We start from the raw sequence: 23,096 nt of genomic DNA, 5'->3' as shown, positions 1-23,096 counted from the left end.
GAAATACAAATAGTTTAATTTGAATCTACTTATATATAAATTGAAAAGAAATACAAATAGTTTAATGGATTTATTGTTTACAGTATTATATCTGAAGACTTTGATTTGTGGCTTGTACAATATTTATACAAAAATTATTATTTTTTATTTTTAATAGTAATGTGACTGATCCGTCTGTACTATATAAGCATAGCGATTGGCTGGGATCAAAATTCAACAGAATATCAGATATCGTAAATTAAATCACCCCAAGTTGTATGATGATTAACTATAGTTAGTTGCCCAGAACGACATGTTCAAAAACCGCAAGTGACTAATTCTTATGTTTCCCCTCTTGCTCGATAAAAAAAGAAACATAATAAAAATAGTTGGGGAAATTGAGTTGCTAGCCAGGAGCGTGGAGTGTAGACCGCATATAAATTCCCACTTAGTTGTTGCACTTGCAAAGCCTCTGAGAATCGCCACAAACTAACCCAAAAAAACACACATTGTTGCTTCAGTGTGACACACACATGAATATTACACTTTGAGTAGCGCTAAACCTTAGTGATATGAAATCTAGACTTAGACACTCCTTTTTAACCTGTTTTACTTTCTACTTTCGTTCACCATTGATCGACCTTGTAGACTGTGTCTGTGTGTTGTTGCACTTGCAAGACTAACTTGAGCATGCCCACTGTACCAATGCACCACTGTAGTACCACTGTACTTGCGATGCTGATAGAACTCTGCACGTTTTATGTCTAACCAGCTCTCTGAGCACCGAACTCAGTATCGTATCGTAATTGTAGTGCTGCTAGAAAGTAAGTGCACCCCTTTGAACTCGAAGTACACACACTAAGTATCTTGATCGACACCGAACCCACTCAGATCCCGCCAAGCAAGCTCTAAACGCCTGTCTGCGAGTCTCCAAACTAAACTTAAAACCAATCCAAACCAAACAACATCGTTCGTAACCAATTGCAAGCCCCGAAAGCAAAGCAAAAATTGTACTATGACAAAAGCTAACCCGTAAACCGACTCATGCTCATCTGTAAACATGGCTCAGAAAGCATTCCACCTAAGATCCCGACCTCGAAATCAATCAACCACTACCACCGCCACTACCACTACCACCTTCAATCACTGGCGAGCGTACTCCGCTCCACTCAGCCACACCCACACCCACATTTTTACTATATATTTTATACAACAAATTCCGTATTCCGTATTACATATTCAATATTATAAATATATATATATATATACCCATATACTACGGCCAATACTAACAGACTTTAGTCCAGTTCGGTCCAAGTCGCTAATCGCCAATCTCTTCCTTTGCCTTGACCAAAAGGCGCCAGAAATCGAGGATGAGCCGGAACCGCTGAGCATGGCCTGGCCGGATACGGCTCGAAAGCGGCTCACCTACGTCCTGGTGGCCCCGCTCCTGGTGCCCATGTGGCTCACACTGCCCGACACGCGGACGCCTCGCGGTAAGCGCTTCTTTCCGGTCACCTTCATCGGCTCCATCGTGTGGATAGCGGCCTTCTCCTACCTGATGGTCTGGTGGGCCAACGTGGCCGGCGACACAGCGCGCATTCCGCCCGAGGTACACTCACAAAAGCAAATAACGTGCAAATGTCAATTTTACTTAGTCCCCAGCCCGAGGCCGCTTTGAATTTGAAAAATAATCTTCTTTAATAATGAACTAACTGTTTTTGAAGAGCAAGCTTTAAACTTTAGCTTTTATCCATTAAATAGAGTACAGAGTAACGATTAGAATAATCAAAAACACTTTTTTGTGTGAGACAAATTTTACGGCATACAATAATTTTTATTTAAAAATTTAAAATTTGATAAAAAAAATTCCTATCATGTTTTACTTGAGGCCCCCTGTGTGTACACCTAAATAAAACAAGTAAATTAAATGCATTGTAGGCTTCAATGTAAATATTTAACTTTCCAAAATTTGTATCATAGGGGTTACAAAAAACATAAATTTAATTCTTTGTTGTAAATATAAATCAAGGCTTTTTACGAAAATATTTCTCTAAGGAAATAATAAATAGTGAAGGGGTGCCACAGAAATCCCTTTTTAAAAGGTGTCTAAAAGTAATAGCAATAAATCCAAAGACATTAATATTTAAAATATATTGTTGCACACTTTTACACACCTTTTTAACTAGTATTAAACACTAAGTTATTCCTGTGCCACTTTCAAATGGCTGATTTTCCAGTTTGGATGAGCTTCAACTAATTAACCCTTTTACCCTGCTCTTCCATCCCCGATAGGTCATGGGTCTGACCTTCCTGGCGGCAGGCACTTCCATTCCGGACTTGATTACCTCGGTGATTGTGGCACGCAAGGGATTCGGCGACATGGCCGTGTCCAGTTCCGTGGGCAGCAACATATTCGACGTGACCGTGGGGTGAGTATGGCCACCACCAAGTTGGCCCTTTGTCAATTGCAATGCAAACGTAACTAACCGGATTTGAACACTCCGATAGCCTGCCGATTCCGTGGCTGCTGTACGGAATCATCTACGGGGCACCCGTGGAGGTGAACTCGGTGGGCATGGTCTGCTCCATAACCATCCTGTTTATGATGCTGGTGTTCGTGGTGATGTCGATCGCCTGCTTCCGCTGGCGCATGAACAAGGGGTTGGGCTTCACCATGTTTCTGTTGTATTTTGTCTTTGTCGCCGTGTCGCTGATGTTCGAATACGATCTGATCACTTGCCCCTTTTAAGGGCAAGGGCAAAGACAAAAGGTGGCAACAGTTACCGAGTTAGCCGAGCTATCCGAGCTACCCGAGCTAACCGAGGAGCTATCAAGGATATCCAGATGCCGCCGAGGACGAGACAAGGACCCTGTCTCTCTCACACACCCAATTAGCTAAATTATATACAAGCAAATTAATTAATGATTAACAAATTAATTAACAATGGACTAAAGCTAAATAATCGAATTGTTAAACAGACACAGATGCAGACAAACACCGCCACACATTCACTCACAGATACACACCACCACTCACACACACACACACACACACACAAGAGCGAAAGCGATAGTGAAATAACGAAATCGAAAACTTAACGTTAACAAATGCGAGTTAGTTAGTGCCAGCGTTTCTTTTTCAAAAGACATTTACTTTAAAGTGTTTAGCGCAGCTTTTTAACGCAAGCAGCCCCCCCTACACCCTTCACCCTAAACTCCTACCCCTAACTCTTTAAATCTATCGTATCTATCTACGAAATACTAACAAACTAGAAAGAAGGAAACACGACAATGGCTTCCCAACCACTTAATAACTATCTACCTAACGTTTGGGTTTTAACTACAAGCATAAGAAACCAGCAAAAGTATGTATCTACAAAATATATATGATTATCTCGGCACAAGGCACCCTATCTATATACGGTACGATACGATACGATACGATACGATAAAGGAAAGCAGCATCCAACCAAGCCACGATCAGTGCTAAAGTTTTGTGTTGAGCTTCTTCGGTTCGATCGATCGATCGATCGATATCGATCGGGCAGAAGCCTTTCATTTGCGTGCTGTACTAAGATTTCTCCTAAAAGCTTTATCCAGAGCCTATCTAAACTCTATCTAGTTTACGACTTATATACATAATACTTATATACCCACTCACACGCACACTTACATGGCATACTATATATTGACCTGTATTGATTAAGTGATAATTTGCGTACTTATTGAACAAGCAAGCGAACAAATCGAAAAACTCTCAAAGTAAGCTACAATTATACTCGAATACTTCAAAACAAAATCGAATCGAAGCGAAGCGAAGCGAATGTAGGGCATACTTTAAACATTTTGCTAAAGCATTTGCCGTGCATGCAGACCAGAGCATTATGTTTATCGATTCCAGTCCGATGCTAATTCTAATTCTAGTTATGATTATGATTCTAGTTCTGATCCCGTTTCTAGTCCTAATTCCTATTCTGATTCATGTTGGCGTGTTTAGCAGGAGCAGAGTTTAAATTTAACTTTAAATTGAAGCCATATTTATTATAGACTATTTCAAATCCAAAAACAAAAACTAAGCCTACAAAAATCCAAAAAAAAAAAACTAATTTCATATACTTTTTGCTTAATGAAGTCCCCCAAGTACATATATATGAGCATATTAACGTATTTATATATAAACGACATATAAGACGATATTTAACGAAATATGAAACCAAATCAACTTGCTCTCTTTATTTAGAAAGTACGTAACATTTTTCTAAACTAAAACCCTAAACTCGTAATACCAAGTGGCCGCAAAAACCGAAGAAATGCAAATGCAAATGCAAATGGAAAAGAAACCCAAATAATTTAACATAAAACGCATACATATATACACCTAAATATAAACATACATATATATATACATATATATATTTTATATATACCAGAAGATAACTTACTATATATATATGCAACTATACTTAAGTAGGCAATGTATCTAACGGATATCCGACGTTTGCATATGGCTCGCAGTCAAGTTGAGGAAGCGACAGAACAACACACAGATACAGATACAGATTTAGATAAAAATACAAACACACTCGTACACTCAGAACAAAAAGCAATAATTTTTATTACAAGTGAATTAGAGGAGACAGCAGTGGCATCGCACTATATGCATACTCCTATACGTACGACATTGCGAATCTCACTACAAAAAAATTCGAAAATGCGAAAATCGAGACCCGAAACTGTCAGCAGTTGTAACGCATCGGAAATAATTATAAACGCATTCACATTCGCAGAATTATATACTGTATCTACTGAACAATGCGATGTGCAGACGCAAATTCAGAATTAACGTAACTAAGTGGCTGCTCTTACACCCCATGGGTGCAGTGCATTCGATTGCACACCGATATGAATATATATAAATAAATAATAACATAATACACGCATGTAGGATATGGACAGGTCAGAGGTCACAACAACAGAACATGAGTAGTGCGAGGATTGTTAGGGAACGAGTTGGAGACAATGTATAAAACTCGAAGGAGGCTCACCAGCTCCTCACAGAAGACACCACATCCCTTCATCAGCCCAAGAGTAGTCCTTGTACCAATCCAGCGGAGAGTTGGCTGAGAAGCCTCAAAATATATACTTTAAATTTTTCTTAAAGATTGTATTCGCTTACTAATATCAATCCTTGTAATCCCCAATTGACTTTCACTACTTAATTAGGCGCATCTTATTGCCTCTACAGTTATATCATAATTATTCAAGTTCCTAAGTTTCTATAAGTTTCCAGTTCCACTTGTTGTTCCTTATAAATTTGCAATGTCATTTATTGGAATACAAACTCTACTACTTTTCTATATGTTTAGGTCTCAATACTAAGAGTAAATTTAACTTTTTTCTTCCTCCATAATTTTTAGTCTCAGCCACTCCAAGCGTTTCTCATTGTAGCTCTTAACTCCAAAAATGGTCGACTTTAGTCCTTCTATATAATGATATGTACGCCCTTGTATCGTATATATCCCAACTAGCAAGCTCACTTTTCACAAGTAGATTGCCTCGGTCGCCAGGCTTTAACAGAGACAACTTCCAAGAACAAACAACAAATTAACTTAATCTTTTATACATGCTATATGTTAAACTAAAGACAACAAAGGATACCAAAAACTAAATCGAATAGAAAAAGCTAAAAAAAATATCTTCCAAATTAACTTTAAAACCAAGTCATATTTATTATATAAAAATAAAATACTTGAGAACGAATCACTCACACTTAACTACATCTTATTAGAACCTAACACAAGAAAATGGAAAAGCACACCCAGCAATTACTTGTACTGAAGATTTTCCTTACTCACACACCCACTCACATCTAAGCTATCACACACACATATCGCGCCCACTTTTCTATCTAAAAAGGTACAAAAATCATTTAGCCCCGATAGACAAACCAATAGAATTGACACATTTTTAATGAAGTAATTGTGATCGAAGCGATTGTTCCAAATAAATGCGCCCAGGGTTAATCAAAAATTATAGAAAATTCAATAAACGGAATCCCTAATCCTGAACCTTCCCATCCATCCAAAATCATTCACCCACGACGCACACACACCACAGAAAATTGTCGAGTGGCATAGAAGTCTCGCTTTAAAGCAACGTAAATAAGAGGAATTATATACAAGAAATATATATATACAGATATATATATATGAAATTGTTATGGTTATAGATTTTTAACAAGTTGAATAATTGCGTAAAAAGTAAAAGTATAACAAAAACACAAAAAAATTGTTGAAACATTAGCAAAAGCGTTCATAAAACATAAACGAAGCGTAAGAAAGGAAAAAATAATAATAACAATAACGAAACAGAACAAACCAAATCGAATCGAAAGATATAGTAATGCTATATATACTTTATGAAATATTTAACTATGAAAATAAAAATCATTGTTTGAAATTAAAGTGAAAAAAGTAAACTTACAAAAAAAAAACAAAAAAAAACCAAAAAGAAAACAAATTTTGTGTTTGCTAATTTTGTGTCCTCGACCAAATTTTGAGTTTGCAGAAAAATCAACCGTAAGTATACCCAATTGATTCGTATGTTTTAAACGTAATTGGCATGATTAGATGTTCGATGTTTTTAAATAAAATTAGCAAACACAAGCACAGACCATTCGGAAGCATTTCTAGAGATCTGGCCGTACTAATCACGCTCTCGAGTCAATCACCAATAACAATCGTTTTGATCAAGAAATACAGATACCGATACAGATACAGATATACCACATAACGAACGAGCACATAATCATTAATTTCAGCTTTAAATAATCTACGAACTAGACCTAAACCGTATATGGAACACAAGAATATTTATTAACTTTTATAAGCCAGTATATGTATGTACCAAAATAGCGTGTCTGTGCGATCCGCAGTGGATTACTTTTTTAATACTTAATACGACTACGAATACAATTAGAACACGTGAAATGCAATGTATGCAATACTTATATTCGATTATACAATATTTAGAGACCGTTTCAAGTTGCGTCCGTTGTTTAGACAGAGAAACCAAGCAAACAATAAATTGTCAGTCAGTTGCCAGCGGCTTTGATTTGATTTTGAATTTTCGTTGAATGTGAGGAAACCAAACGATTACCGATTAACGATTAACGATTGACGAAGAAGCTAATATGATAATGATAATGATATATGAATCCAGTAAAAAGTAATAGTTAACATATTGGTAGACTAATTTAAAGATTTTATAGCGTTTTCAAATTTATAAGTATATAAACCGGATGCGTTTATTATTTGTAATGCCAGCGATCAGCATATATAGCGCGTGAACATATAGCCGTCGTGTGTAATACAGTTATCATTACCCACCAAAAAAAATATTTTGCGTTGTTGAGTTTCGATCGTTGTACTTTTGAATTTTACCTTACAAGTGTGTATTTTTTTGAAACAAACACAAGCGGACCGATCGATAGGGGCATGCAATTAATGCAGACGGGTGTGTAATTTTAATAGCGAGCATTGAGAGTATTATAATAACAGACATTAATTTTAACAACTGATACGCTTCTAGCACATAAGATTGTACAAATGATTTATACGAATAATACGATAAACCATGAAAAGAGAGCGGAAAAAAGAACACAAGTCGGTTCAGATATTCAGTTGATCCAGTCTAAATATAGAGCCTTTACTTAGTCATCCTAGTACCTCCCCCAAGATCCCGAACCCCCCTGCTGATCTCACTTCATCGTTGATGCGAATGCGAACCAGAGAGCTCGAATGATGAATACAAACGGTGGAATACAGCGAGTTATTTACTTTATACAAGTACGTCTAGTTAACGACATTTAGATTTTATACAAAACACACCCAGTCATTCGATCCCCAACTTGTACCGAACCAAATTACCCGGCAATCGCATCTGTTAACAGAGGATCATCAAAACCGAGCAAGGAGTAAAAGCAAATCAAATATATAGTCAATTTCTAACGATACATGCAAACATATATGGCTGGCACTCAAGATATATATAAAACAAAAGTATATGAAGTTATATAAAGCATTTTAAGGATCGTAAGCCGTAAGCCGGAAAAACGAGCAGATAGATCGGGGTGGAAACCACACTTATGTAAATCAAAACGAAGCTATAGCGAATAAACCGAAATGTTAACTAGTTATTTAGGTGAAATATACAACAAACCACACTCAGATGCAGATGTAGATGCAGATACATATACATTTACATCGAACCGTTAACAAGGCTTTGAAAGCTCAGAAAAAAAGAGAATTACTCAAGCAGACACTCGAACACGACACAAGGACACGAATGTTAACGGCGGGTTAAAAACCGTCAAATGGAAGAGTTGTAGCAGAGCCGCAGCAAACGAAAAAGGGCCGTTTAATGAACTTTTGTTATCAACCACGAAAACAAAACGAAATGCGACTGCAGTAAGCATGTTGCGAAAACGAAAACGAAAACAAAAACGAAGTTAATGTTCAAACTAACTAATATATAACGAATATTATATAATACAACAAACTTAGACTGTATGTTATTTTCTCAATACAATATCTATAAAAAAAAAACAATAAAACAGATTCAATAAAATGAGTTATCCAATGGCAATGGGGTGAGTGTTTTTTCATTTCATGTGGTTTCATCTAAACCACTAGCTTTAAAAATATATTTGTGATAGTGTTTCGTTTCGGTCTACATTTATCAAGCCTTAAGTAATTCCATCCATTTGACTCTTTTTCTTAAATATGTAAGGTATTTACTTTGTAAGTTTAAAAAGTCAATTTCTAAACTTACAAAAGGTTTTTGCGTAATAAGAGACTACTCTTTCAGCTAGTGAGTTACGAACGGAATCTATATTTAAGTATTCACAGCTTGTTTGTTAATAAAAAGTTATTTGTTTATTTATTGAGATATTATAGCCTATCGCAGTTAGTTAAAAAACGTTTGATTGTAGCGCTTAATCAGATCAAAAAGCTGGCAATAAACAAGTTTTATTGTTCCAACTCGAAACTAAACAATGTTTATTTTCATATATCAAATAGATGGATTTTAAGAAAATTACCTTAATGAATACTATCTTAAACTATTTAATTAAAAAGCTGTTGGAAAATGCAGTTTAAATTACAGTTTGTCCGTTTTTAAATACATCGATAATGTTATCGCTCATTATCGCGCTTCTGACTCTTTTTGAGTCAGCTCCAAATTTCTAGCCAAGTTTCTCACCATTTTCTATACAAATTGAGTATTTGGGCACACTAAGCCTGTCTTTGAAAATGGAAACCGCGGTCACACTTCCTTTCCACGCGACCAACAACACAAAAAACGTGTGTTTTGGTCAACAGCGTGTTTTTCTTTAAATAAATCTGCATAAGGCGGATTTAACTTGACAAAAAGTGCATTTGCATAAGCCGAAAGAATGAGGCGACCCAAGAAGGTAGGTTCACATAGCATACTGGGTAGTTATACCTTTTTAAAGGTTTAAGGTTAAGGTTACTTGAGACTCCCTGCAAACTATATGCACATATGTATATTAATGTTTTTAAACATTTCTAGTACGAGGCCGGCGAGGCCACACAATACATTAGTCGGCGGGCTGCCCTCAGGAAGCTTCAACTCTCCCTGAACGATTTCCGGAGGCTGTGCATCCTGAAGGGCGTTTATCCCAGGGAACCGAAGCACAGACGCAGGGCCCAGAAGGGATCCTCGGAGATCAAGGTGCTGTACCACACCAAGGACATTCGCTTCCTGCTGCACGAGTCGATTGTGTGGACGCTGCGTGACTACAAGGTACGTGGAACTTAGGTTCTCTGGACTCGGGATCCATTACCCTTACCCAATATTCCCATAGATCTTTGCCAAGAAGAGCAATCGCGATCGCGCCATCAAGGATTTCCGCAACCTGAAGCGTCGCCTGGCCCTGTTTCCCGAAATCAAACTCGATCACATTGTCAAGGAGCGCTATCCAACGTTTATCGATGCCCTGAAAGACCTGGACGATTGCCTGACCCTGCTCTTTCTGTTCAGCACCTTTCCCTCGCTGCACTTGATACCCAGGGAGCAGTCGAACCTGTGCCGTCGTCTGACCATTGAGTTTCTGCACTATGTGATCGCCTCGAAGTCACTGCGCAAGGTCTTCATCTCCATCAAGGGCTACTACTTCCAGGCGGAGATCAAGGGCCAGAAGGTCACCTGGATTGTGCCGCACTACTACCCCTTCAAGCCACAGTCGCGCCAGGAGGTGGACTTCAAGGTGATGTCCATCTTCGTGGAGTTCTACACCATTATGCTGGGTTTCACCAACTTCCGGCTGTTCCATGGCCTGAATCTGGCCTATCCCCCTCAGTTCCCGAGCAGCGTGCTTCAGGACAGCGAGGAGTCGCTGAAGGACGAGGCCAGCTTCGTCTCCGACCGCATTGCGGCGCTTAACTTCGAGCTGCTGCGCACGGACAAGGTGCAGGAGGACGAGGAGGAGCTGGACATCGATATGGAGCTGCTGGAGCAGGACGGCGACTCGAAGCGCATCATCAAGATGAAGCAGGAGGCCCAGGAAGTCTCCCGCCTGCGCACCCTCTTCAAGGGCCTGAAGTTCTTCATCAACCGCGAGGTTCCGCGCGAACCCCTGGTCATAATCATCCGTTCCTTTGGCGGCAAGGTGTCGTGGGACTCGTCCGTCTTCGCCGGTTCGGCCTACGATGAAAGTGACGAGACCATCACCCACCAGATCGTGGACAGACCCAGTTTGGCCACGCAGTACATCTCGCGGGACTATGTCCAGCCGCAGTGGCTCTTTGACTGCGTAAATCAGCGCCAGCTGCTGCCCACCAACAAGTACTTCCTTGGCGAGAAGTTGCCGCCCCACTTGTCGCCATTCGTGGACTCCAAGAGGGACACCTATATTCCGCCCGAGGAGAAGGCCCTGCTGGATCCTTCCCTGATCGAAACACATGGTAAGATGGGCAGCCAGACCTCTAGCAATATCAATTTAATTCTCTCTACTATCTCAGCTCAAAGTGATGACGATTCCGAAGACGATGCCGAGAAGGAGGAAGAGGAGCCGGTGGATCAGGAGCTGCTCGATGCCCAGCTGCAGCTTGCCTACCAACTGGAAACCGCCGAGTACAAAAAGTACGGCGGTCCCGACGGCGTCAATGAAGATGAGGAAGATCCCGAGGAGGACGATGAAGAAGACGACGACGATGATGAGGAGGAAGAGGAAGAGGTCGACGAGAAGACCAAACGCCTGCAGCAGGAGAAGCAGAAGATGTCCGTGCAATCGGGCAAGGTGCACAAGGTCAACAAGCGGCAGGTGCACAAGGCCGAGGTCGACGAGCATCGCCTGCAGGCGCGCATGGTGAAGCCACGCCACCGCAACCTATTCCGGAAACTCATCCGCGAGAAGCAGACCAAGGAGAAGGAGGAGTGGCTGCTGCGCAAGAAGCGACGCACCATCGAGGCTGGCGAGAAGGAGGCCCGCAAGACGGCCAAGCGGGAGGCGCGCAAGGAGGCGGCGACCGCAGCTGCCAAGGCTTCCAAGCTGGGCAAGTAAGCTGGCAATCGGCTCGGGGGGTTCTGTGTCTTGATCTAGGTTTAAACAATAAACAATGAAAATGTATAAGAAATTGAAATGGAATCTATTTTAATTTGGACCACGACGAACGTTGAATTTTTTCAGAGCGCTTATTAGAGCTGTAAGCGTTGTTAAGGTGTTACCACCACCATCCCTTGCAACTTGAACATTTTTTGGTATTTAATTTTAAAAAGTTACAATTTAAAGTCGATTCTAACTAAATTTCCAAAGAAATGGGCTTTAAAAGAAAAAAACCCAGTTTTTTAACTTAAAACTTAATAGCATTTTTCGTGAAATAGAATCTTTGAATCTTCTAAACTGTTCAAAATGTATCCTTCAATTGTTTGATTTTTTTTTTTAAATACAATTAAACCATTAGACCATTTTTCCAAAAACATTTTTTTTTAAGTTCTTTGGTAAAAGACTAGTTTATGCTGTCATTTAACTGAATCTGTTGGTTTTTTGTTTCTGATGATTTAGTTTTCCTAAAATTTTGGTCAGCGCAAAAAAAAAAAACGAAAACGGAAATTTTTTACATAATTTCTCAGTACTTAAAAAAAGTTATTAAAGTGTATTTATGTAATATTTTAAAACAGATTTCGTCAAAATAGTCATTTAACTCTTTTTGCAAAAAGATTCAAAAACAATTTAACACCTACAACTTTAATTAAAAATGTTGCTGCAATTAAAAAACTAAAAAAAAAGGAAAAAACGTTTAGTTTAGTTTAGTTAGGGGCATTTTTTTTATTTTACACGTTTGGAAGGATTATATATTTTACAGCATAGGGAAATAAATATATAATTCTGTTTGAGTAGAGTTAAACAGAAAGTTATGATTACAGCGTTGCAAGATAATTTAAATTTCTTTAAAGTTTAACAATATTAAGTGAGTTCACCTTTAGAAGTTGCATAAAATCCCTTTTATTAACAATGAAAATTTAAAAGTAATTCAATCAAATATATGTAGGAAGTATATTTTTTAAAACTCTATTCTGCATTCTACCAAAAAGTAAACATTATATTTAAGTGTTTAAGAAAAGGTATACAGTTTTTACACAATTACTGACAAAAACCTTAAACGCGGCTGTCAACAGCAACTCAATTTCCTTGAAGGGTTAAATCAAGCAATAAATCATTTGCTATCAATAATTGTGGCCATTTCATTGAACACAAAGTGTAGAACAACTTTTTTTTTGAGTGGCTTTCTGACTACGAAGTTTTAGGCCAAGCCACGGTTAAACTTAAGTAATTATTTGTGTGTATATCGTATCGAATTAGCACTATGTATATTGTATATGCCCTGACGCAGTCCAAGTCTGTCGTGGTTCCTATTAGTCTACTTGTATATCGATCGCTAGTTGAGTTCCTAAGTCAATTACTTCCGTTAACAAATGCCAAGATTCCATTCCATCGAGCTTCTATAGTGATTACATCCTAATTATCATCCTAGTCGCTATCGCCATCTGCTCCGCCCGCCGCTCCATCTTCGTCATCATCATCATCGCTGTCCTCCAGTTCGGGCATCGGGAATCGCAGTAGTGCCGCTACGCCAGTCAGTTGAGCAAGTTCTGTAGACAAGAGATTGGGATTATTCAGTCGAGTTTCTCATAAATATATATTGTAATAATTTCCAAAGGAGAACCGAGCTGATTTCTGTTATCTAAACATTGTAAAACCAGAATAACAAGTAAACTACAAAGACTAAAAAGCCATCAATACTTGATGCAAGACAACTCTCAATCTCAGAACTGCAGCAGCCCATTGTGCATTTTGCATTTTGCATTTAGCATTTGTTGCCGTGTTGTGGGCGTTCCTGCTGTCCAATTCCAAGGCTCACCGGTTGGTTCTAGGCCATGACTCACTGAGTGAACTTCACATTCATCTCGGCCAGAGTGTGCATTAAAAATTCATGGGTTTGCCCAATTAACTCGGGATTAATGCAGGTTCTGTTGCAAGAAAAAACAATTTTGTTTACCCAAGTACCATGTTGCCAGGCCCATTTATCTCTTAAATTTGGTTTTGTTTACACAAGCCGCTGCAATGTTTATATACTTATGTAATTTAAAACTGATTAAAATGCTCAGCGGACTACAATTGCTAACTAAATACTTGCCAGCCGATAAGAATGGGAAGAACTTCAGAAAGAAAGATAGGGATATCTGTTGCAATAGCTACAAAGTATGGGGGGATGGGTTCTATTTCGGAACCCCAACGACCCATTTTCGAGTGGAAAACGAAAATCTTGCCAAGTCTCGAGACTGAAGCAACTTAAAAAAAAGAAAGGAGCACATCTCGTGAGTCACCTGCAAATGGCTATTTAAAGCATTTAAGCACTTTACACCCCAAAAAATATGTGCAATACGAGAAATGCAACATTAATTAATTCATATTTGCATACGAAAATGAAATCGAAAGTTTCGCCACGAATGAGATAGCAAAAACTACTTGGCAGCCTTTCAATTCGAATTGATGATGTTTTCTGCTCATTTCGCAATGGACTTTGTAATGTGGGATGTGGGAGACTCCTCCAAGAAAATCACAAATATGCCAGCACATACATATGTATATACAGTATTTGTTTACGGGCAGAGCACTGCATCTCGGGGGACTTAAAAATAGAATCTTTAACGAGGTCATTAGACAGAGGAAGGCAGGCTGCACATGAGTATTCAAATTGAGCATAGAAATGGACAAAGGTGGAACAAGTGTGATGTAAAGCCGTTCCTCCTGGAGATGATCTATTCTTGTCCCAGAAGGGAATTTGTTTCTCACTTCATGAGTCATTGCAAGTTTCCCTTCTATATGCGAGATGAAGAAGTTCTCGAGTTCTTCTAAGAAGACAGAAGATAAAAGAATGCTAGGATTTCCAATCTCTACATGTGTAACTTTTAGAATTAAAATGACCCATGTGTGTGTGAGTTTAATCAATTGAATAAAGATGTCTTTCTCATTATTCTATTCTGGAAAGCTCAATCATGTATGTAAATCTTAAATATTTGCATTACAACAAATCACTATAAATAAATGTTCAGTAGTTGCTCCCTCGACTCATAAGTTATTTATTGATTATTTGATACTCACGTTCTCCTGAAATGTGCATGCTGGAAAATATTTTCACTTCGCCTCCAGCATCCCGAACTGATTCCACCAGATTTACATATTCCTTCCTCAGATTAACATCTTGGCAGCTGTAAAGGTGACAAATGTTTGGATTAGAAGTGAAAATTGAACCGTTTAAAGGCAAAGAAACTTTTGGAATTGATCAGCAACACAAATATGATTCGATTCTATCAATTAATATGCCCATTTGTCAGCCATACACGGATGTAGGTGCTCGTATCTACTGCACTTTCGCATTCCACGACCGGACCCGTATAAATGGCGCATAGCAAAGTGCTGGATGATGGCACGTGATGGGCATAATCCGCCTTGAATAAGGTGTCAAGTTTAACTGGAAATAGTGGGTTCACCTCGTCGCCCACCCCAAAGCCATCACACATTATACACATTAGACCCCCGACGCGATTTGCATTTCATATCCACAAAGAGCACATGAAGTCACTTGTCGCTAGAGCAATGAAAGTGCGACCCCGCATAAAAAGTTAGGGCAGTTCAAAAACCCCTGCGAAAATGCTAATGTCGAATGACGAACATTTGCAGGTAAGAAAGTAAGAAGAAATTCAAATAAAAACCAGGCAAAAAGTATAATTTCAATTAACATTTTTATTGACGACAACAAACCGCTTTTTGTTTGCGTAGAGAGAGAGTGCAAGCGCCGATTCCATAGAGCGATCGGAGTAAGCCCCATGTGGAGGGTATTCCGAATGCGATCCACAGCACGTGCAGAGCAAAAGAGAGCAACTGAAGAAAGAGAGCGGCTGTCTTCGCAGCGAAGAATTAGTTGCAAAGCGGCTTTCTTGCGGGGAACATCGAGCGTTTCGAGGGACGGAAACCCAAACGAACCGGAGAAGATTGCCACGCGAAAAGAAAAATTGGTGCTAAGACCCCGCTACAAAAGAAAAAAAAAAAGAAGAAGGAAAACAGGCCCATCAAAACCGCAAAACTGCAGCAACATCGGAAAGAGAAAAGTGCACAAGAAGTACGCACAAAAAAAGATACAAAGGTACAAGTGAAAGTTGAAAAGTGATTTTTGCCTCTAACAAAAATGCTGTCCCAAAACGATTTCAAAGTCCCGCTGACAGTTTAGTTAAATGTTTTATTCCCGCTGACTCAGACGAAAGCAATGCAGATACACCAGCAACAGATACAATTTTATCTGCTACCTGTGTGTAGATACTTTTTCACTCATCCGCAAACCGCAAACTGCGTTGAACCATTGTGAGCCATTGTTGTAGATGCTGCTGCTGCTGCTGCTGCTGCTGCTGTTGCTGATGTACCTGCAATTTTGGCCGCTACTTGTATTGCTGAGTAGCTGCAATTGTTGCTGCTGCTGCGTGACAATGATTGCACAATGAAATCAATTGTTATAATGGAATTAGCGTGCACGAGGCCGAACACAGCCGTGAATTGTCAGCCAGCAAGAGAGAGAGAGAGCGGGCGAAAGTAAGAAAGAAAGATTGTGGCGGGGAAAGTGGGGCTATGAGTGCCCCAAGATATCAGTAAGTGCGCGTAAAAAGTGTAATTAAATGTGCGAGGAGGGGCGGCTGCAACTGAACTTGGCACTCCGATGTGCTTTGAATACATTGGAAAATACCCAAAATCTCATTTGAATTTGAAAAACCATTCAAGAAATAAGTGTTCAATTAATAAAATAATAATACCACTCTTAGCAAGCAAGGTTTCATTCCATTAATAAGCCGCCTTGACTTTTGAGATCACTAAAGACCAACCTTAAAGGCAACGCCTTGATTTTAAAATACTTAATACTTATTGGTCCGATCATTTAGAAAAGCAGCCAACTCATTGCTTACCCCATCAGTTGACCAAACAAAACCCAACCCGCATACAAAACGAGGTTGAAAACCCCCAAAAGCAAAGATTCAATAAAGGTGATTCACAGATACCGTGTTCATTGAGCATTCCGCCCATTTAGGGTTTCAATATCGTTTATTTCAACAAGCCCGCCCTTTCACTTCTTGCTTAACAAAAGCAACCTTAAACTTTTCTCTCTGTCTCTTTCTCTTCCATTTGCTTTCATAACACAAATATGTATATATATATATATAATATAAACAATTGTCTTTCGAGACAATATTTACAAGCGTGGCCAGCTGTGACAAAAAAAAAATCAACAATAACCGCTTAAAGGGGGCACGTTTTTGAGGCACAATACATGTTGCAAAACAAAAAAAAAATAAAAGGGGGACTAGAAAAACTGGTTGGACCCATGAATAACATATGAAAAACAAAATCTATAGTTTGGGAGAAGAGAATCGGTTGAAGGGGAAAAACGCTAAGTGCATTCAAGTAGCAAAAGAACTTGATAAGTTAGCCAAAGTGGAACATGTAGCATGGCCTGTGGAATCTATTGATGGTTGAGGGGGAGGTTCCAGAATAAAACTGAGAAACGAGAGTATCTGTTTGAAAAGTTGCCCGCCAAGTGATCCATAAACGGAGCGATTAAATAAATTAAAATTCTTTATTTGTTGTTTATTGTTGTGGCTGCTGTCTGTCTTTTTCTCAATATATCGCCCACAGGTTCTAACAATTAGCACAAGAAATTGCTGAGGGAATTTAATTTCACATGGCTATAAATCGTATACAGTACACGGCTTATTTACATCAAAATTAAGTTCAGTATTCGTCATTTGCCAATCGAAACTCGTCTGGCGAAAACAGCTCTAAAAAGTGCCAAACCAGAGCACGCAAATGTAGCTCGGAAATCGACCATGAATATAAATGTATGGAAACGGATACGGATTAAATGGGTGAGGGACGAATTAAAGTCGGAGGAGCTGATAAGGGGAAAGGGAGAAAGTTTATCTAAAACGTCTTTGTTTACTTATAAATAACCCTTATCTAAAACATTCATGAAAATAGTTATACGTACTCATGTTTCCTAATAATGTTTTTGGCTGATAAGAACTTTTTCATAGTGTGCAAAATTCCAGCCAAAATAGTCACACATTTTTAAATAATATGACTTCATTATTTATATAAGTGACTTGAATGTGTTTGATAGTATGTATAAATATACGTGACTTTACTGAAAGTACTTAATAGTTTCTTATACTGGTAAAACAGTTTTCTAGGCAACATAATGAGCTGGTTATAAAGAAGTCAAAACAACTCGTAGGATTGTCTGCCCAAATTTCAACTCCACTTGACTGTACTTAACGCACATATCTTTCCACTCCAGTTCCTATTTAAGTGCCGGCCACTTAACACCGTCGAATTAAATCGAATTGAATCGAATCGAATCCAGCGGATCCGAGATGCTCACCAGACAGCCCGACTACACCATCTCCGAACTGGGCCATCCCATCCACCAGTGGCCGGACTCGACCCTGTGCGAATCCCTCAAGAAACTGGACAACAGAAAGGTGCCCAGCTCCCCGCCTTCGCCTCATCGCCTTCTGCCACTGAGGGAAACCCTGGACGATTATTTCAAGCGATTGACGCTGAGAAGCAGAGAAGATTTCGAAGAGGATCCCATTTACCAGCAGAAACAGCGGAAGAATCAGAGGAACGAACAGCAACGAAAGCGGTAAATCAAATAGAGAACTTTAACAAACAGTTTAATAACAATTTCCCATCTTGTTTCTCTTTGTACGATGGCAAAACCATCAATAGCAATCAAAAAAGTCGAGATAAAGACGAGTCCAGAGCAGCAACAGCGACGACGACAACGATAGCGACGACCAACGATCTAAACAATTTTTGAGATTGGAACGAGGGGGAAGCATACGAATGCGTATGGGGGTAGCAACCTAAGCGGACTGATTACATGTGCTAAAATAAAATCACCTTTTGCCTAGAACATTAAGTACATTAAATGTGAAGTAAAGAAAAAACCTATAACACTTAATTCTAATTTAATTGCCAGCCAGGCAGTTAGCATACGAAAAGATTTTCAAATGGAATTTCAACGGCCCATAAAAATGTAAACAAAACGCATAGAAGAATAGTGAATAGAACTGAAATGAACAGAACAGAATAAGCTGGCAGCCAAAAATGGTGGGGAGACATTGGGGTAACCTTGATCATGAGCACGTCGTCATGGGGCCAACAAATTAATGGTTGAACGTGCTTTCTTTAAATGGCTAAACGCGTACGATCGGAGCAGATCTGAATTCGCAGCGGAAGAATTCGCAATCATTCAATGTTAATGGAATCCAAAGTTGATCATGGAGCGGATGGCGAAAGGGAAACGATTAATCTTATCATAGAATATAATAAAACTTATTTTCTCTCAGCTGTTGCGACACAAAATAAATTTAGTTTGATAAAAAGAAACTTTTAGCTAATTTCGTTTGCTAAGTAATTATTTTTTTAAAAAAATTGTCTTCTATGATATAAATTAGTTCATCTACATAATGTTTCAAATGCAAACATATCCAGGGTAATACAATATCAAATGTTTAACATTTTATAAAATTAAAACAAAAGGATCAATACAATTTATATATATATTTTTTTTGATTTTCCATCAAAAAATTTGTTTTAAAATTTTAACTAATACATATATCAGATCAGGTTAGACTATATGTTTTGTCAAAAAGAAAATGCATAAGATAAACCAAAATCATTAAAAGATTATTTTATAAGGCAACTTGTATTACTTTTTAATTTGATAAAGAGATAAATCTATCAGACCTTTCACTTTTCTAGTTCCTTCAGTGAAATTTTAATTATATAAAATCTTAACTTTGAAAATAAGAAAAGCAACTCCAGCTCCTTTCTTTCTAATTTAAAACTAATTGAAAACCACACTCGCAAGTATAGCAAACCAATTAAAAAACAATCGATGAGATAATGAAATTGATTGCTCTTTTTCTCAGATTTTCTTAAGTGCCTCAATATTTGTATTCATCCCGGCACCCAAAGCAGAGCAAACCGGTGACATGTGTTCCATATGGCGACATAAGCACACCAATTGTCATCGCACTCTCTTTCCGCTTTCGAAAGTTTAAGGTTTTTGCTTATACTTGCGATCGTGCTCTTGATCTCTCCGCTTGATTGAGCTTAATGTGTGCTCAGCTGGGGGCTAGCTAAGCATATGTACATATATATGTATCTCGGCCCAGCCAAGTGGAACTCACCGAAAGAGGTTGTCCGAGATGAGTAGCGTTTCGATGGCCTGGGATTCGGCGGCTTGGAGGACGTGCTTCTTGCCGTAGAAAGCCTTGGCCGGTTCACATTGCAGCATCATGTAGAATTGCTCCAGGACCTTGACCTCGCCAGCGGCCTTGGTGTCGGACATTTTGGCCAGCACGGCAGGATCTTGAAGAACCTCTGGGGATACAAATACGATACGATTATACCAGATCCTGATTAGGGTTACAGAATGAAGAGCCTACCCTTTAGGGAGTGCTTAAATCCCGACGAGGCGTGCACCAGCATGAACTTGCTCTTGTTGTCCAGCAGAATCTTGTAGTCCATCTTGACCGCTTGCTGGAACATGTAGTCGTAGAACTGATCCCGCACAAAGCCCGGCGAGGCAATCAGCACGCACTTGACCACATCGAAGTTAACGTGCCGCAGGATGCTCTGCATGACCTGCTCGTAGAACTTGGCCAGTCCCTTCTCGTGCTGCTGCACGCTGCCCTTTCGCTTGCGCGGAATGGAGACCTCAATCTTGCTCCGCACCAGAGTCATGCTGGCAGTGATCAGGCAAACGTGGGCCAGTCCCTCCTGCATCACCACGGCGGCCACGTCCGCCGACTGTGTGGGATCGCAGGCCATCTCGATGCGCTCCAGGGCGATGGTGTCCCACTCCGGTTTGCGCAGCTCGAACTTGCGGTTCAGCTCCAAGTCGAGGGTGTGATAGGCACCCATTTTGACGTACTGGTTCTCCTCGATGTTCCGCCCCTTTAGTCGGAGCACACAGGCCTGGGTGTCGAAGTCAATGCTCTCCACGGCGATGGTCAGAGTGGTGCGCACTCGACTGCTGGTGGAGGAGCCGGTGGCCGTTTCGTTTTGCACCTTGCGAATGGTGGTGCTGCGCACGCTGTCGCCCTCGGCTATCAAATTGAAGGCGTGCCACATGTCCTCCGACTCCTCGGGCATCAGGGTCACATTTCTAGGCGATTTAAAAGGAGGGCTGAGTTCAGAGAAGGTCAAGTCCCATGAGGATTCACTCACCCCTGCATGCCCTTGTCCACGTATTTGCCCAGCAGCTTCATCTCGTCGCTGTGCTGGTCAGGATTTGGTTTTTATATCGTTGGCTGGCACTGCCTCTATTCCGAGTGCTTTGAATCCGCTCGCCGCTTGTCACTTGCACCCAGATTTCAGAGATTCCCTCGGTCCACAAAGGCGGCGGTGCATCGTTGTCATTGGGTTCACGCAGTCGCTGAGTTCACACGGCTGATCGGATCGGCAGGATGGTTACTCTGATGGTGCGGTGGGCAGTGCAATCGGCGGACAGTGACATTCACACGGGAAATCCACGGGGCGAGCAGTGCTGCGAGACTAGCGGGTTTCACGCCAGACTTGACTCGAATGGTTCTCGTACTAAAATCTTTTTATTTTGTCAATTTAAATTTAATAAATACGGATAAAACTTTTCGGAAAACAGAAATTAGAAGCTGACAAAGAAAAAAGAAATTCTGATTGCTCAATATTTTTATTTATTTAAGTTCCAAGTTAATCAAAGGTAATTTAAGAAAATTACCTCTTTTAATACCTGTCTTTCTTTCAAATAACCAAAGTTTTTAATAAGAATTAACGTTTTCAAAGTTAAGATAATGAACTAAATATATTTTTAAAAATAGAAAGAACAAAATAATTGTTAAATATTTTAAAATTTAAACATACACATATATTGCAAAGAATTTAAAAATTGCAAAAAGGCTGTTGTAAAGAAAAAAGGCTTAATCTTGGATATTAGATTTGATTTTTTACATGTTCCTGATTATGTTTTTGTACTGTAAGGATGGTTTTAGTATATTTCACATATTAAACTTAGCTATTTTCCCTGCTAGCCTGCCAGCGCTGTCGGCTGACCAGCTGACACTATGGCCAGTATTTTCTAGTATTTTCAAGTAATAAAACCGGTGGCGGGCGAACGGTCACTTCAATCCAACCATGTGCGAGGGTAGCAAAAAAAAAATGCTTGATTTGTATTAAAAAATACACATGTTTATTGAAGTTACCACTTTGTACACATTTTCACTTAAGTCTACGATAAAACTAGACTAGTAGTCGCTCGATCTCCTGCTGGATGGAGGTGATCTGCGACTTGAGCTGACTGCCCTCATTGGTGGTCACCGAGCAGGCGACAATTGGCCGAGAAACGCCGCAGGCGCGACCCAGAGCCTGCTTGGAACGCACAAAGACATAGGGCACGTTCTTATCCTCGCACAGGAGTGGAAGGTGGAGCAGGATCTCGATGGGCTCGGTGTCGCCAGCCAGGACCACGATGTCGGCCAATCCACGGTTCAGAGTTTTGGTGGCCTCGTTGGCTCCCTTCCTCAATTGATTGTAGTTCAAGGCCTGCTGCAGCAGGTTCATGATCTTAGCCGTGAGCTGGGCATCGGCCAGCGGGAATGCCTTGGGATTCACTTCCTCAGTCTGCGAAAATCAGTTACTTATTGTAGCCCACACTTTTAATGGCTTGTCCTTAGATTACTTACCATTTTTCGGTTTATTTATTAGTGTTTTACAAGATTATTGCGTTTTAAAATGCAACCTCTCGGCTTGTTGCTTCACTGAGGGCAATCGCTGGAACAATTGATACAGTTTTCAAAACACGTGCGTTGTCGTTATAAAACCGTTTGTGGATATGAAATGAATACCAAAATACTGTTGGTCATACTGCTTTTAACGATACTTATCGTATAGCTGGACTTGTAGCCCTGGTTTAAAGGTACTTCATTTTGAGGGGAACTCCAAAAACTAATTTTATTTTTCTTTTATCAATTAAGAAAACTTGTATTAAAATGAAATGCAAGATGTAAAGAAAATAAAAAATCGTGTTAGCTAGACTTTGAGAAAATTTTTTCATGCAAACTTATAAAAAAAAAACATTTTTAGATTTGCATCACATTTTTGAATTAAGGAAATGTGTGCGAGCATAGGGTTTATACAACGATATAAAGCACCAGATTTAAATTCATGACCCAAAACGTTTTTGTAAATAAACATACATAAGCTTTTGAGAATATTGTCTCTGGAGGTCCAAACTGTATTTAATATGATGATGTTAAGGTCGTGTGTTTATTATGCAGAAAAAAATTCGTTGCCTAATTTAAATAAAATGCATTAACCATATAGCAACAGTGCACGCTAAACAAAATTGACAAACATTTTATAGTCTTTTGTTACAGCAAATAATTTTGTATATTATAAAAATATATTTTAAAATAACAAATGATAGATTTGTCAAATC

The 23,096-nt window shown here is 39.5% G+C and overlaps 5 protein-coding genes across 12 annotated transcripts in view; 3 read left to right on the top strand and 2 right to left on the bottom strand.

Annotated features, from left to right (window-relative positions):
• Window positions 1-4,367, top strand: part of LOC108141795 (sodium/potassium/calcium exchanger Nckx30C) — a 34,083-nt gene extending 29,716 nt beyond the window's left edge. For all 7 annotated transcript variants that reach the window (XM_017265353.2, XM_017265350.2, XM_017265352.2 and 4 more), the window contains 3 exons: window positions 1,337-1,591; window positions 2,275-2,411; window positions 2,491-4,367. In XM_017265353.2, coding sequence (XP_017120842.1) covers window positions 1,337-1,591; window positions 2,275-2,411; window positions 2,491-2,731 — 633 coding nt within the window. In that variant the 3' untranslated portion in view covers window positions 2,732-4,367. The remainder of the gene's footprint in view (window positions 1-1,336; window positions 1,592-2,274; window positions 2,412-2,490) is intronic.
• Window positions 4,368-9,305: 4,938 nt separating this feature from the next.
• LOC108142035 (pescadillo homolog) lies at window positions 9,306-11,645 on the top strand. Its single transcript, XM_017265711.2, has 4 exons — window positions 9,306-9,454; window positions 9,574-9,807; window positions 9,869-10,967; window positions 11,025-11,645. Exons 1-4 carry the CDS (start codon window positions 9,437-9,439, stop codon window positions 11,564-11,566), a joined length of 1,893 nt encoding a protein of 630 aa, XP_017121200.1. The 5' UTR covers window positions 9,306-9,436; the 3' UTR covers window positions 11,567-11,645.
• An 847-nt stretch (window positions 11,646-12,492) lies between these two features.
• On the bottom strand, window positions 12,493-21,190 carry LOC108141941 (protein pelota). Its single transcript, XM_017265581.2, has 5 exons — window positions 20,852-21,190; window positions 20,068-20,789; window positions 19,810-20,002; window positions 14,669-14,775; window positions 12,493-13,155 (listed from the first exon to the last, which is right to left on the bottom strand). The coding sequence occupies exons 1-5, from the start codon at window positions 20,890-20,892 to the stop codon at window positions 13,034-13,036; spliced, it is 1,185 nt and encodes a 394-aa protein (XP_017121070.1). The 5' UTR covers window positions 20,893-21,190; the 3' UTR covers window positions 12,493-13,033.
• Window positions 15,478-18,570, top strand: LOC108141942. Of its 2 annotated transcripts, none has more exons than XM_017265584.2 (3): window positions 15,478-15,686; window positions 17,907-18,254; window positions 18,341-18,570. In XM_017265584.2, exons 2-3 carry the CDS (start codon window positions 17,983-17,985, stop codon window positions 18,429-18,431), a joined length of 363 nt encoding a protein of 120 aa, XP_017121073.1. In that variant the 5' UTR covers window positions 15,478-15,686; window positions 17,907-17,982; the 3' UTR covers window positions 18,432-18,570. The 2 variants fall into 2 exon arrangements, with proteins under 2 accessions (XP_017121073.1, XP_017121071.1); XM_017265582.2 differs by having other exon boundaries at window positions 15,478-15,710.
• Window positions 21,191-21,825: 635 nt separating the features above from the next.
• LOC108141706 (NHP2-like protein 1 homolog) lies at window positions 21,826-22,486 on the bottom strand. The gene is made up of 2 exons (XM_017265190.1): window positions 22,342-22,486; window positions 21,826-22,279 (listed from the first exon to the last, which is right to left on the bottom strand). Exons 1-2 carry the CDS (start codon window positions 22,342-22,344, stop codon window positions 21,899-21,901), a joined length of 384 nt encoding a protein of 127 aa, XP_017120679.1. The 5' UTR covers window positions 22,345-22,486; the 3' UTR covers window positions 21,826-21,898.
• Between the last annotated feature and the right edge of the window lie 610 nt (window positions 22,487-23,096).

This window comes from Drosophila elegans, unplaced genomic scaffold, assembly GCF_018152505.1.
Source record: "Drosophila elegans isolate 14027-0461.03 unplaced genomic scaffold, ASM1815250v1 contig_814, whole genome shotgun sequence".
NCBI lineage: Eukaryota > Metazoa > Arthropoda > Insecta > Diptera > Drosophilidae > Drosophila > Drosophila elegans.
Note: the sequence above shows the minus strand (reverse complement) of the source record. Positions and strands in the feature narration are given on the sequence as shown.

What these genes read in the sequence shown, in the direction of transcription:
- LOC108142035 (XM_017265711.2), top strand. An exon ending in GGACGCTGCGTGACTACAAG is followed by an intron (nt 9,808 to 9,868) that starts GTACGTGGAACT and finishes ATATTCCCATAG; the next exon opens with ATCTTTGCCAAGAAGAGCAA. An exon ending in TTCCCTGATCGAAACACATG is followed by an intron (nt 10,968 to 11,024) that starts GTAAGATGGGCA and finishes CTACTATCTCAG; the next exon opens with CTCAAAGTGATGACGATTCC.
- LOC108141941 (XM_017265581.2), bottom strand. Translation starts at nt 20,892, where the DNA reads ATGAAGCTGCTGGGCAAATACGTGGACAAGGGCATGCAGGG. An exon ending in ATCTCGGACAACCTCTTTCG is followed by an intron (nt 14,776 to 19,809) that starts GTGAGTTCCACT and finishes TCACCTTTACAG; the next exon opens with CTGCCAAGATGTTAATCTGA. An exon ending in CATGCACATTTCAGGAGAAC is followed by an intron (nt 13,156 to 14,668) that starts GTGAGTATCAAA and finishes TCTTGTCTACAG; the next exon opens with AACTTGCTCAACTGACTGGC.
- LOC108141942 (XM_017265584.2), top strand. Translation starts at nt 17,983, where the DNA reads ATGCTCACCAGACAGCCCGACTACACCATCTCCGAACTGGGCCATCCC. An exon ending in AACGAACAGCAACGAAAGCG is followed by an intron (nt 18,255 to 18,340) that starts GTAAATCAAATA and finishes AACCATCAATAG; the next exon opens with CAATCAAAAAAGTCGAGATA.